Source organism: Sapajus apella, unplaced genomic scaffold, assembly GCF_009761245.1.
Source record: "Sapajus apella isolate SASKATOON/1434 unplaced genomic scaffold, GSC_monkey_1.0 scaffold72, whole genome shotgun sequence".
Taxonomy (NCBI): domain Eukaryota; kingdom Metazoa; phylum Chordata; class Mammalia; order Primates; family Cebidae; genus Sapajus; species Sapajus apella.
The window spans coordinates 10,952,228-10,966,921 of NW_022437012.1; the positions used below are offsets into that span (position 1 = coordinate 10,952,228).

General features: G+C 35.2%; 1 protein-coding gene across 24 annotated transcripts in view; it reads left to right on the top strand.

Annotated features, from left to right (window-relative positions):
• R3HDM1 (R3H domain containing 1) overlaps nt 1-14,694 on the top strand; it is a 187,056-nt gene that overhangs the window by 101,956 nt on the left and 70,406 nt on the right. For 17 of the 24 annotated variants that reach the window (XM_032250691.1, XM_032250704.1, XM_032250702.1 and 14 more), the window contains 7 exons: nt 2,206-2,314; nt 2,406-2,501; nt 4,995-5,032; nt 5,116-5,166; nt 5,297-5,523; nt 8,219-8,473; nt 12,127-12,275. In XM_032250691.1, the coding sequence (XP_032106582.1) occupies nt 2,206-2,314; nt 2,406-2,501; nt 4,995-5,032; nt 5,116-5,166; nt 5,297-5,523; nt 8,219-8,473; nt 12,127-12,275 (925 nt within the window). Of the gene's footprint in view, nt 1-13; nt 144-2,205; nt 2,315-2,405; nt 2,502-4,994; nt 5,033-5,115; nt 5,167-5,296; nt 5,524-8,218; nt 8,474-12,126; nt 12,276-14,694 lie in introns of those variants that run through there. The other 7 variants (XM_032250713.1, XM_032250705.1, XM_032250706.1 and 4 more) reach the window with 2 other exon arrangements.

The window sequence follows — 14,694 nt, forward strand, 5'->3', positions numbered from 1 at the left end:
CTTTTCCTCATAGGGAGATTACCCGCTCCAGCCTTGAATCAGTGGTGCAGATGTCAACAACCCAGTGTCCACTGGGGTGTCTCAATGGAGTGGGAAGTTGGCGATTACAGGGCAGTAAATTCAGGCACCTATTAAAGAATGAGGTAAGACAGTCTTAAGGTTAGCTGAAATGCCTGCCAGTGCTATTGGTGTGGGAATCCAGCTGCCCTTAGAAAAGTTGCCAGGCCCTTGGTTAAATCTTCTAGTTCACTTTGAAATAGCAACCTCTCATTCAAATATAAACTCCTTGAATAAGCAAATGTGACTTTGAACAGTTACAAAAATAGATGACATGAGTAAATGAGGTAATCATGTGACAAAAATAACATACTGCCATTGTCAGAACTAAATAAAAATCTTTCAAAACCTTGAAGAAAACAGTCTTTTTCTTATTATTTTGGTCACAAAGCTGTTTTTCCTCTTTTTGTTTTTCTTCTTCTTATATATATATATTTTTGTACGAATCTGTTCTCTGTTTTACCCATCTAAGTATTTTACAATAGCAATTTTATTAACTTGATAGATAATTCTTTTAATCTCCTTTTGCATAATTTGACAGGAGGCTTTTACATACCTTATTAGAAATTCATAGATTAAAATAAGCGTTCAGAAGTGTCACTTCAGTTCTAGGGCCGGGTGTGGTGGCTCACACCTATAATCATAACACTTTGGAAGACTGGGACGGGTGGATCCCTTGAGATCAGGAGTGCAAGACCAGCCTAGCCAACATGGTGAAACCCCATCTCTACTAAAATACAAAAAAAAAAAAATTAGCTGGGCATGGTGGTAGCCGCCTGTAATTCTACTTACTCAGGAGGCTGTGATAGGAGAATCCGCTTGAACCCAGGAGGCAGAGGTTGCAATGAGCCAAGATCGCACCACAGCACTCCAGCCTGGGTGACAGAGCAAGACTCTGTCTCAAAAAAATAAAAATTTTTAAAAAAAAAGAAGTCCATGTAGGCTCTATAAATAAGGAAGTTTGCTGAAAATGTCATTACTCAGATATATTTGGATTTGAAATTTACTTAGGTTATTCACATATATCATATGACTATATAGTAGATACTTGAACTGTATATTAAAACTAGGGGTTCAATGAGATTTTTCTCTAGAGCCATTGAATATATTTTTATATTTTATATTTCAAAAGAATAATTCCACTTTTATAATAGAATGATATTTAGTCACAAGAGTATTGATTGAATTAATTTGTGAAGCTGAAATTTTATGTAATTGTGATTTTTCCAAGGGCTACAATCTTTTGTTTGTCCTCTAGGTCACAGTGGAACTTGCAATATTTCTGTAGAAGAAGGATGAATCCACTATAAAATATATTGCCAAGATTTCATAATCATTACTTAGGTCACAACTTTAACCTCTATAAAAGAACCTCTCTTTTCTAATCTGTTACAGTCAATGTTAAACAAAGCTGTGCCCTGCTATAACTTAAAATTCATGGATGCACTTTGAAGTAGTCTCTAAGTTTTTAGCTAATTGAATGACAGAATATTTTATTGCTTTCAGTTGTATAACACCAAACTAGGTACCATAGGAGTGGCATAAGATACAATCCTGTACTTTCCTTGTCCCAGCATTTTTTCTTAGATTTAGATGAGGCAATACAGGCTTTGGGTCTAACTGACCCAAGCTCCAAGTATGGCTTAATCATATGCTTGCCTCTGACCTTGCACAGTTGCTTAAGCCATTTGAACCTCAGTTTGCTCAATAGTATTTATAACAGTAACTAACTTCTGAGTGTTTACTGTTTTATGTGCTATTGACATGCTCATTTCATCTTCAGAACAACCCTAAGAAATAGGTACACTATACCTACACTATACCCATTTTACAAACAAACTGGGAAAGAGAAAGTTTAAGTAACTTGTGCAAGTCATAAAGCAGCTAAAGTGCTAAAGCTCAATCTTTGAATCCAAGCACTCTGACTCCAGAGCCCACATTGTATTTGATACGGCCTCTCAACCATACATGGAATAGTGTTTTTTCTTGTGAGATTATTGTGTGGACTAAGTGAGATTGCATAAGTATCTATGAATGGCCCTAAAAAGCAGTAACTTTTATTGCTTCTATAAAATGTTATGTTTAACTTCTTTGCTGATATTATACATTATCTTTTCTTGTTCCTTTGTTTTGCTTTTTTTTTTTAAGACCTGATCAGAAATTTAATGAACATATTAAGGATGATAAAAGTGAAGACTTTCAAAAACGTTATATCCTCAAGAGAGATAACTCTAGCTTTGACAAAGATGATAATCAGGTAATCTTCAACAATTGTAGAATTTTTATAGGTGCAAGACATATTATATACCAGTAGTTCATTTTGCTAAAAAGTATCCTCTTTTCTGTAGATGAGAATACGTTTGAAAGATGACAGAAGAAGCAAATCTATAGAAGAAAGAGAAGAAGAATACCAGAGAGCTAGAGACCGAATATTTTCCCAAGACGTATGTACTAACATATTTAGATCTTCATATTAGAATATATTCTAATTGCATTGTAGGGTCTTAGTCTCCCTTTCATCTATTGATCACATTTATTTTTAATCACATTTGTTGCTTATAAGGTCATCTTTTAGAAATATTGAGATCAGTTTTGCTTGTGTTATTAATTTAATAGTTTATAAATACTACATTGCAGTAGTTATGTAAAATTTTACAGAAGTTGGAAGCAGGTGGACTACAGGAGTCATTCAAAGAATGTTGGCCACCGTATATAGTTTGTGTGATTTTTTTTTTTCCCCCAGTCTGACTTCTGACAGACTTGAGATTTTTATTAATAGAGTATTGGTCTACTGTCTACAAAATTATATACCCTGGAGCCTACTTGTTAGTAGACTTTCTTTAACAAATAACTTATTTCTTCTTTTGAAATAAAGCTAATTGGTTTTTTTAGGTTAATATTTGTTTTCTACTTTTTAAGTGATTATACGAGATAGGCCTTCTAAATTGCTAATTGTTTTATGCATATATGCCAGAAGAGAATCAGTTTGTTTTTTGTCAACAGCTGTTAAGCATCTTTCCTGTAATGTGTGTTAATCTGCTAAAGATAGAAGTTCCCTCTGTGTTTAAAAAAAGATTAAATAACATTAAAATCCAGACTGTAAGTTAAGAACTTATAACATTCATTCAACAAATTTTATTGAGCACCTGTAATAAGTGCTGTCCTAGGCACTGTAGAACATATTCATGGACAGTTATAATAATTTATCCCCAAAACAACCCTATATGGTAGATTAGGGCTATCATCGTTTTTACTTTACAGATAAGGAATCTGAGATTCCAGGAGGCTAAGTAGAATAGAGATCACACAGCTAGAAAATGGCAGAGTTGGCATTTCAACCAGGTCTGCTGAACTCCAAGCCTATATTAAATATCGTCTCTAGTTTATAAGATAGATGAGGTCTCTACCCTTGATAAATCGTCAAGCAGTGACATGGTGTGTGGTTTATATAGAGACATGAAGATGTAATAGGTGACACACCAGATAAGCACCACAAACCAGAACTGGGGAAGGGATGGGAGAGTTAGCTTCCAAGAAGAAACCTTACAGAAGTGAAGAATTTCAAGTAGAGCGTCAGTATTTATAGTGGCCCAGAGGTAAGGTAGAACTTGACACACGTTAGGAATGGAAAGATTTAAGAGTAGGCCAGGTGCAGTGGCTCACACCTGTAATCTCACCACTGTGGGAGGCCGAGGTGGGTGGATCACTTGAGCTCAGGAGTTCAAGACCACTCTGAGCATACTTGAGCTCAGGAGTTCAAGAACAGCCTGAGCGACATGGCAAAACCCCATCACTACAAAAAATTAGTCAGGTATGGTGGTATACATCTGTAGTTCCAACTACTTGGGAGACTGAGACAGGAGGATCTCCTGTACCCAAGAAGTAGAGGTTGCAGTGACCCAAGATGGCATTGCTGCACTCCAACCTGGGTGACAGAGTGAGATCCTGTCTCAACAAGAAGATTCAGAGTAGCCACATTCTGGCCTGAGTGATACAGGAAGTGAGGAAAGTTTAGATTGGAAAAATATTCAGAAATGAGATTATTTGGCCCTGAAGGTTTAAGGTGGTTGGACTTCTAGGGTTTTGGGTGTTGTTTTTTCATTTTTGGGAGCTGGTTGGTTTGTTTTACTTTTGGCTTTTTTCTTTTTTGGTCAGCAGACTTTCTTTGTAAAGGTCAGATGATAGCTCTTTTAGGCATTTTGAGCCACAGAGTCTTCTCAACTCTTTGCAACTACTCAAATCTGAATTTTTTTTCTACTCAAATGTGAAAGCAGCCACAGACAATACATAAACGAATGGTCATGACTGTGTCCCTTATTTGCAGAAACAGGTGTCTGGCTATAGTTTGCTGATACTTGTGCTAAAACATCAGGGAGCCATTCAGGTGAGAAGAGTTATGATCAGATTGATATTTTGGAGAGATTGCTCCTGTTATGTAAAATAGGGGGAAAAAAGGTAGCTGGAAAACTAGTTAGAAGACTGTTGTAATCATACAAACAAAAATGGTCATTCCTAACCCAGGTTTACAGTGCTGAAAGACTTGCACCATTAAAGTATAACTACTTGTTCACTGCTCTAGCTATAGATAAACCACAGGTGATCAAATATTTGTTAAGTGAATGAGGTGGAATACATATTCTATATATACCTTGAATATATAATGAAAATGGGTTCACTTATTTGGAAGATAATATTTGAATTTCAAATTAATTTGAACCACCAAATGAATAGCTTCAGGATATATATATATTTGTTAAAAGTAAGCATAGGATCTCCAAACCAGAAAAATAGAGAATCCATTATTATTTATTTGTGTACCTTTATCACCATTTTGAACTTACATTACTACTCATGATTTTTATTGTCATCATTGGTTTATAGATGGCATTATATATTTGACAAAAGCTCAACTTGTTGTATCTATTCTTTCTTTCTAGTCCCTGTGTTCCCAAGAGAATTATATTATTGACAAAAGGTGAGGGAATTTTTAACATCTGTTTTGGTAATTGTCTGACTGATGCTAATAAAAATTAAAATGTCTTATTAAAACACCAACAGACTCCAAGATGAGGATGCCAGTAGTACCCAGCAGAGGCGCCAGATATTTAGGTATTGGAAGCTTGTTTTTAATACAGTATTGAAAAATTATGCCTGTTGTGAGACCAGCTGGCATAAAGCATTTTTTTATTCTTTTTTTTCCCTTGCATTAGCTTTTCAAAGTTTTATTTCTAAATTACAGAGTTAATAAAGATGCTTCAGGGAGATCTACAAATAGCCATCAAAGCAGCACGGAGAATGAGTTGAAGTTCTCAGAACCACGACCCTGGAGCAGCACAGATTCAGACAGCTCTCTTCGAAACCTGAAACCCGCTGTAACCAAAGCCAGCAGCTTCAGTGGAATCTCAGTCCTGACAAGAGGTGATAGTTCTGGAAGCAGCAAAAGCATAGGCAGGCTTTCAAAAACAGGTATAAATATCTACATAGAACTGTAAAATCGAGTCATTAGTTTTCCTAATGTTGTCTTAGCTCCTTATTTATCATATGGCTTCTAATTATCCTAAAATATAAAATCACTACCAATAGTACCTTGACCACCTCCAAAGTACTTAAGGGGTAATATGTTTCATGACACGAGGATTTACTCTCTGTCCTGGAGACAGATTTACAAACATCAATTAACATAAAAATTATTCTCTATTGTGATGTATTATAGTCAGGTAGGTTCAATGAAATGTCATCTCTTGTTTGAATGCCCATAGTTCATTAGAAATTGTTTATTACTCATTTGTAGTTAGAAGTTGGTGGAAGGCATGGTTTCTCACCTAGGATTATTTAACACTGATTGCTTTTTCAGCTAATAATATCAATTATTGATTGCATTTTTTATTATAAAGTTCTTCATTTCCCATTTAAAAAAAGAATTGAATTGCTGAGGAGATTTTGAGGAATTTAAAAATCCAAGATAAATAACTATTACAAGTGACTGGAAAGTTCAATAATCTTATTCTTCTGCCTGCTTCCTTAGGGTACAATGGCTCATAACATTTCCTCTTTTCATTTTCACTAACTGGCTTCAATACTAAAGAAGCTCATGTGTTTATAGGACCCTTGTAGATCTTTATTTTTATCCCAAAATTAGCATGAAAGTCAGAAATGGCTGTTTCTCTGGCCTGGCACTGTGGCTCATGCCTGTAATCCCAGCACTTTGGGATCCCAAGGCGGGCAGATCACCTGAGGTCAGGAGTTCAAGACCGTCCTGTCCAACATGACAAAACCCCATTTCTACTTAAAATATTAAAAAATCAGCAGGACATGTGGCGCATGCCTGTAGTCCCAGCTACTTGGGAGGCTGAGGCAAGAAAATTGCTTCACGCCGGGAGGCAGAGGCTACAGTGAGCCAAGATCGTACCTGTACTCCAGCCTGGGCAACAGAGCGAGACTCCATCTCAAAAAAAAGAAAAAAAGAAAAAGAAAAGTGACTATTTCTCTCTAACCTGTTTGGGTAAGCCTAAACATAAGGTATTATAAACCTAAGAATGGATGGGCATATTTGAATTGAAAAGCTGTAATCAATGCTTTAAATTATTAAAGCTTATGAATTGCAGTTGCCATCTTATTTTTCTTTTTTTTGGAGATGGATTCTCTCACTGCTGCCCAGGCTGGAATACAGTGGCACAATCTCTGCTCAATGTAACCTCCACTTCCCAGTTCAAGTGATTATCTTGCTTCAGCCTCCCAAGTAGCTGGGATTACAGGTGTCTGCCACCATGCCCAGCTAGTTTTGTATTTTTAGTTTCACTGCGTTGGCCAGGCTGGCCTTCAGCTCCTGACCTCATGATCCGTCTGCCTTGGCCTCCCAAAGTGCTAGGATTACAGGCGTGAGCCACCAAGCCTGGCCTGCAGTTGCCATCTTTTTAATGTACAATGTGGTCATATTGAAAATATCATAGTATCTATGTTAGGATATTGCTAAAAAAATTTTATCAGTATAAGAAATCTGCTTATGTACCAAATATGCATTATTTGGAAAATGGCCACTTAGTAATCATAACAGAAAAAACTGTATCATGAGAAAATTATGTAGACACACTGCCAAATCAAAACATTTTAAGAATGTGTACTATATGTATATGTATATGTATATTCTCTTCAAAGATGAAAAGAAATACTAATTGACCCTTTTAAAAGGTAAAAAAATGTTTTGTTTTTAATTCCTAAGGTAAATTGATAGTTCTTTGGAAGAGTTATTTTGGTACAACTTAAAATAGAAGCTGTCCTTTAGAAGGCAGTCTGTATAGTATATGATAGTTGTTTCACTCATTAAAAATTAATTCTCTATCCCAGAGTCAATTCTCTTATTCAAAACCTAATTACTATATACATAAGATCCCTCATTGTCCACCTTTTTTATCCATTATGCTAAAAATCAATTACACTTTCAGTTCCTCTGTGATAGAAAATGGAATAAATTGCAGGGATGAAAGCAGTTAAAAATCAGTTATCAAATTAGTATATTAAGTTCAGTAAGAAATAAATTTTAAGCTGAATCCAGTAATTCACGGTATCTCTGTCACTTGATTAGATAAAATACTCAAAGTCAATTTTACATTTCGGGAAGATGCTTTGATAGTAAACTGAGAAATGAGATTCCACAATTAAACTGGACAATTGTTTCTCTTAATACAGAATTTATTATTTCTGTTATTTCTTACACTAAATCTTTCTGTGTTCTTATAGATAAGGCATTTCTGATATTAAAGGTTTTGGGTATTTTGCTGTACTAAATTCTTTTTCCTAGGGAAAAATTATAATCAATATATTTCTAGGTATTAATCTAACAGGTAAAATGTACATAACTTTGTCCTTTTGGGAATGTGGGTAATGTGCTTTTTGTGGCTGTCTGTGGCTGGTGGTGTTATAAACGTGCTTAAGTTGCATGCTTTTTGCAGTGATTTCTCTGACAACTTAAGTAATCAGTTTGCTGTATTAAACTTGTTCCTTATAGGGAGGGTAAGCAAGTGTGAACAGCAAATTAAAAATAGCCAATGCTTTTATGTAGTAACTGCATGTTATGCAATGTAAATTTTATTGTTATGTCTTTAAAACCTGTGTTTTTATATGAGGTTTAAAAAATCCATATTTTTCATTACTCCTCTTCTAGGTTCTGAGTCTTCTGGTAGTGTAGGGTCATCTACAGGCTCTCTTTCTCACATCCAGCAGCCTCTTCCAGGTACAGCTCTCAGCCAGTCTTCTCATGGCGCACCTGTCGTCTATCCAACTGTCAGCACTCATAGTTCTCTTTCCTTTGATGGTGGCCTAAATGGGCAAGTCGCATCTCCTAGCACTAGCTTCTTTTTGCTTCCCTTGGAAGCCGCAGGCATACCACCTGGCAGTATTCTGATCAACCCACAAACAGGTTGGTATCCAGAAAAAGGTGTTTCAGGAATTATCTGAAAATTTAAGGATACTTATTAAATGTATTTCTGAATATGTGTAGTCAGCTTTTTATTATTCATGAATACTTAGCATTTTCCAAGAACTTTAACAAAAACACTTCTGCTAGGAAAGTTTAAAAGACATTTACATTGGAAAGCATTTGTCCCTTTGTGACATCTTCTAGGCCAGAATAATAGCCTGATTATAATTTTAAAGAATTTATTTCCTAGAAATGAGACAACTACCTATGAAAGAGCTTTGTTTGATATAACAGTTATTTTAACCACCGGTGATTTCTTGGGATGATATAATAATTTTATACTTGGGAAAATTGGTGCATTTTATGAAGAAGGACCAAATAAGCAGCTCTTTTTCACAATACAATGGAATAGGAAAAAAAAAGAATTGCCCTTCAGAATGTGGTGATTGTTTTCTACTGAGGAAAAGCTAAAGGACATCTTAGTGGTTTTTAAAAAAAGAACTTGGGACCAGTCATTCTATATTAATATTGACAATACATATCCTTTGCAATTAGCTAACAGTAATTTATGTTTTTGGAGCATTTACTTGTACCATATGCTCTGTTAGGTGCTTTAAATATGTTATAATAACCTTGATAGGCAGGTGAAATCCTCATTTACAAATAAGGAAACTGAGCCTCAGAGAGGTGAATAAACTGCAGTTATAGTACATTTCACTATGTAAATTGGTAAAAATTATTTATATAGAAAAAAATATGATCTTTTAAAATATCACAATAAGTCTTGGTCTCTTCAAGATAACATAACCCAGTCATTTGGCAAGGTAATAAAAATGCTCCTTGATCTTTTGTTAACTTTAAACCTCATGGATTTAGCTGATGTAGTCTCATCATAATGGCAGTAGTTTACAGGCCAATACAGGTGGAAGTATCAGGTCTCTAAGTGTTCCTGGACCTTTCCTTTTGTGTGCAGTAGAGAAAATCATGGCTTGGGACTCAATACTTTCAGGTTTTGTTCACATCTCTTTTTAAGATAAAGTATGCAAACATTTGTTTCTCTTATAAGAATTAAATTAGCATAAATAACTTTTTCAGAAATTCACTTTTTGCTTAATAATTACCTTCTTAAGTAAAACAAAAAAATAAAAAATAAAAAAACAAAAAAATAATAATTACCTTCTTATTCTTCAGGGTATTAGTTACTAACCTTCCTGTTTTTGTGAAGCAAGATATAAGATGATTTAATATTTTACCTTTTCCTATTCTTCATTCAAAACATATTAGTTAATATGGTTTTGGTAACATGAAAGATTCAGTTGCTTAGGAAGGGATAGAGTGAGAAACTGATCGGCCTGAAATTGAATTGTGCTATTAATTTAGATGAATCCAAAAGTGATCTCTTTGGTTTTTGACAACAGTATTACTATACATTTAACTTTTTTCAGGCGACCCTTAGATTACTTCTGACCACTTTCACCCAAATCTGCTCCACCAGTTTTTTTTTTTCCAAATTATTTAAGTCAACAAATACCCTGCACAACTTGTTTTTAATTATCTATAACTATCACAAAAATTATCAGTATGCTAATTGATGAAAATAATTTTACTTTAGAGTACTTTTTCTGCTTGAAAGGTATAGACTAGTATAGTCTTCTGTCCCAAATATTATTATTTTATATCATAAGTTTCCTAAAAAAAAAAAAAAAATGGAGAGGGATTTACTGTGGAAGAATGGATGTTTTTAACAACAATTTAAGAAACTGTTCTTCAGTCAAATTTTTCTGTTTCTCTGTAATTTTCTCACTCATAGTTGTTGAACAGGTAATTTCATCTAATCATTTCTTGATTTTTTTTTAACAATCCAATTTTAGTGAAGAAAAATACTAATCTTTTGATCTATGTTTTGAAAAAATGTCTGGAAGACAGTATCCAAAATGTTACTTATATGATTATGGGGAATTCCACAATAGCAAAGACATGGAATTAACCTAAATGCCCATCAATGATAGACTGGAAAAAGAAAATGTGGTACATATACACCATAAAATACTATGAAGCCATAAAAAAGAACAAGATCATGTCTTTTGCGGGAACACAGATGTAACTGGAGGCCATTATTCTTAGCAAACTAATGCAGGAACAGAAAACCAAATACCACATGTTCTCACTTACAAGTGGTAGCTAAATGCTGAGAACACATGGACACATAGAGGGAAACAACACATTCTGGGACTTATCGGAGAGGGGAGGGTGGGAAGAAGGAGAGAATCAGGAAAAATAACTAGGGGTGACAAAATAATTTGCATAATAAACTACCATAACACAAGTTTACCTGTATAACAAACCTGCCCATATACCCCTGAACTTAAAATAAAAGGGAAATTACACACACAAAGATGGTGGGGAATTTCTTTTTTATCTCTGTTACTTTCTTAGACTAAAAATGTTACATTTTGCAATAAGAAAAAGTTGTTTAGAGTATATGTGTAGAGAAGCCAGGCACAGTGGTTCACACCTATAATCTGAGCGCTTTAGGAGACTAAGGTGAGTGGATCACATGAGGTCATGAGTTCGAGAACAGCCTGACCAACCTGGTAAAACCCCATCTCTACTAAAAATATAAAAATTAGCTGGGCATGGTGGCAGGTGCCTATAATGCCAGCCACTTGGGAAGCTGAAGCAGGAGAATTGTTTGAATCCAGGGGAGGCTGAGGTTGCAGTGAGCTGAGATTGCCCCACTGCACTCCAGCCTGGGCAACAGAGCAAGGCTCTGTCTCAAAAAAACAAAAAGAGGTGGTAAAATAAGGACAGTACCATCAAGTTTACAATATGAAGCATGAAGCTGTTAATCATTTTAGTTTTCATCCAGTTCTAATTTTGTTAGTGAAATATATGTAATGTGGCCTAAAAATTAAATATTTCCTACGTCCTAATAAAAACTTATGAATAACTTCCCAGTATCCTGAAGTCAAACATTTTCTCTTTAAACTGAAATATAGCCTTATAGGACCCCAATCCTGTAACTGAATTTCTTAGGCTAAATGTGTTTCATAATTCAGTTTTTCAGAAAATACTACATATTATAAAATAAAGCTGGGATTACTTTGGGAGGCCGAGTTGGGCAGATCACCTGAGATCAGGAAATCAAGACCAGCCTGGCCAACATGGTGAAACCCCATCTAGTAAAAATACAAAAATTAGCCAGGTGTGGTGTCACATGCCCATAATCGTAGCTACTCGGTAAGCTGAGACAGGACAATTGTTTGAACCCAGGAGGCAGAGGTTGCAGTGAAGTGAGATTGTGCCACTGTACTCCAGCCTGGACAACAAAGCAAGACTCCATCTAAAAAAATAATAATAATTAATTGATTAATTAAATTAAGCTCACTAGAGGTCTGGGGCAGCACCTCATAATAAGAAATGCAGTAAAACATTTGAATATTAACTCTAAGTGAGAAAAATAAAGACTTTTAATAGCCTCATGTTGGATCAGGCTATTTCCCAAGCTAAGGAAATCTTTTGGTTTTCAAAATATTAGATTTTTTGTAATTGTGGTTAAGGGATTTTGGACATGCTTTGTAAATTTTTAGGAGGAGCACCTATTTTCTATCTGTATTCTAAGTTTTTTTTTTCCTTCTTGTTAAATTTTTCAGGTCAGCCCTTCATAAACCCAGATGGCAGTCCAGTTGTGTATAATCCTCCTATGACTCAACAACCAGTTAGACCCCAAGTGCCTGGACCTCCACAGCCACCTCTGCCACCCCCACCTCAACAACCAGCAGCTAATCACATTTTCTCACAGGTGCACATATCCACGATTATGTAATGCTAAGTTGACGTGCCTTTACATATTTGGGACTAAATGCACTACTTATAATTGAAATAGCCCAAGTAAGTATCTCTTAGAACTTTAATATTCTGCCACCGGTGATACTCCACTCACTACTCATAGGAAAAGAGAGATAACTTCAAGGGCTTTTCTACTGATAGATACTGAAAATATATTGGAAAGAAGGAAATTGTTTTAATCTTATGAGACTATCTGGTGAGTATTATCCCTATTTCACAACAGCAAGAAATGGACAACAGGAGGAATAAAAATGAAACTGAGATTATTCATTGGCCAAGTGAGCAAAGTGAGTTGTTTTAAGATTCCACAGATTAAGCAGTTAGAAGAAACTGAGAGAGGCTGCTCAGGCTCTACAAGGTACTCTTCATCCATTCTACCTACCCTATGAAAGATAAAGCAGTTCTGAGTTAGAAATCCCAAAAGTACTCTTAATAATATTTTGAGTTTGTAAAAATGTTTAGAATTTACACATTCATTTTCACAAGCAGTCTTTTTCCCCTGAAGATGTATTTTGTCCATTTTTGGGGAACTTGATTATACCAGTATGAACTCTTATTTTTATCCTAACTTTTAAAGGTTATTTAACATATCAAAGTTTATGTAGTTAGTTAGACGTCTTTTTCCCTGCAAGACTCTAAATATTCCATTGGTGAAAACATGCAGAGTAATTTTGTAGGAAAGAAGTGTGATGTGCTGGGCAGGGTGGCTCACATCTGTCATCCCAGCACTTTTGGAGGCTGAGGTGGGCAGATCATAAAGTCAGGAGTTCGAGGCCAGCCTGGCCAAAATGGTGAAACCCCTGCCTCTAGTAAAAATACAAAAATTAGTCGGGCATGGTGGTGTGTGCCTGTAGTCCCAGCTACTTGGGAGGCTGAGGCAGGAGAATCACTTGAGCCTGGAAGTTGCAGTGAGCCGAGTTCTGGCCACTGTACTCCAGCCTGGGTGACAGAGCAAGACTCTGTCTCAAAAAAAAAAAAAATTAAATGAGCGTCCCTTTAAAAAAAAAGGGGGGGGGGGCGGGGATCATGATAAACTTGAACTGGAGAAATTTTATTAATTTTGCTCACAAATGATATTGCAGATTTGAAGAACATGAATTTAATTACATTATTTAATGTTGTGAAAGTCATTAAAATAATTGTACTTCTGGCAATTAAGACTCCTAATACTAGGCAAGGCAGTTTTTTTTTTAAAAGAAGAACTTATAGGTTTTAGATAAACTTCTAAGACAATACAAATCAGTTCATGTATGTAGAATGGATTGCCTAAAACTATTTCCACAGACTCCCATATTCCCTTCCTAAACCCATTTGTTTACATACACTAAGCTTACATAAAACTTCCCTGGCTTTCTCTGTCGTGGCTTTAGTCTTGGTCCCAAAGAGTTTCCTCTTTATTATGCTGTCGTGTAGTTGTCTTTGCAGTACCATGTATTTCACCAGGAGCTTTAAAGCACTGATTTTCATTTGGTTTCATTTTTATTTAAATTTCAGTGGGAATAATGTTAATCTGGCAACTTTTAAAAATCTAGGATTTATCTGTGATTATATACTTCAGATTGTTGTCTCTTAGAACTTTGATTTAGTTATAAGAGATAGCTCTAAATGAAGATGTAGTCCACCTAGTTTAAAAACAGAGGCTTTAATGAGCTATAATTTGAATTATTGGGGTATTCATCAAATTTCATAACATTTTTCTAGCATTACTCCAAGTGTTTCAGGTAATTCCTCATCAGATCCAGAAACAGAGACTCAAGAACAAATCATTCTCAATAAATATATTTTGTATAATCTAAAATAATTTATCAATGATATTTTAAATAACCAAACAAAATAATGCTGTGATTTCCAAAGCCTTCAGAAGGGCTACTTTTCTTGGACATAAGATAAAACCAGTAACTTTAGGTGAATGTTGTTTTGAAGCCAATCGCACTTCAAGTAGGAAAAGGAAGTGCTAAGGCTTTTTCTCTAAATGGTGTCAGAATTTTACTTTGATCAGTCAATCTTCTAGCTCACAGTTTTTTCATTACTCTCTGAAACTCAAACATTAATTCATACCACTGGTGTTCACAATACTTTCTTTAATCACCCAGCTGACTAAAAGTTTTTTTTCATCTGACACTGACATAGGAGGTCAAGTCATCTGAAAATTATGTCTTAATGGTTATCTAACTTAGTAACACATCAAGTAGCCTGTTCTTGAAAGTTCTAAAGCCATTACACCTCATGTAGTATAATATGTGCTGTAATTCATTGGGAAGCTCACTTATTTGTAGCCATGGGCTTTGTGAGGGACCAGAGGCTGTCGATCTTTCCGCTTTTTCTGAAAGATTTTTTTACTGCTTTTATTATAGATTATTTTGCTTTATTTT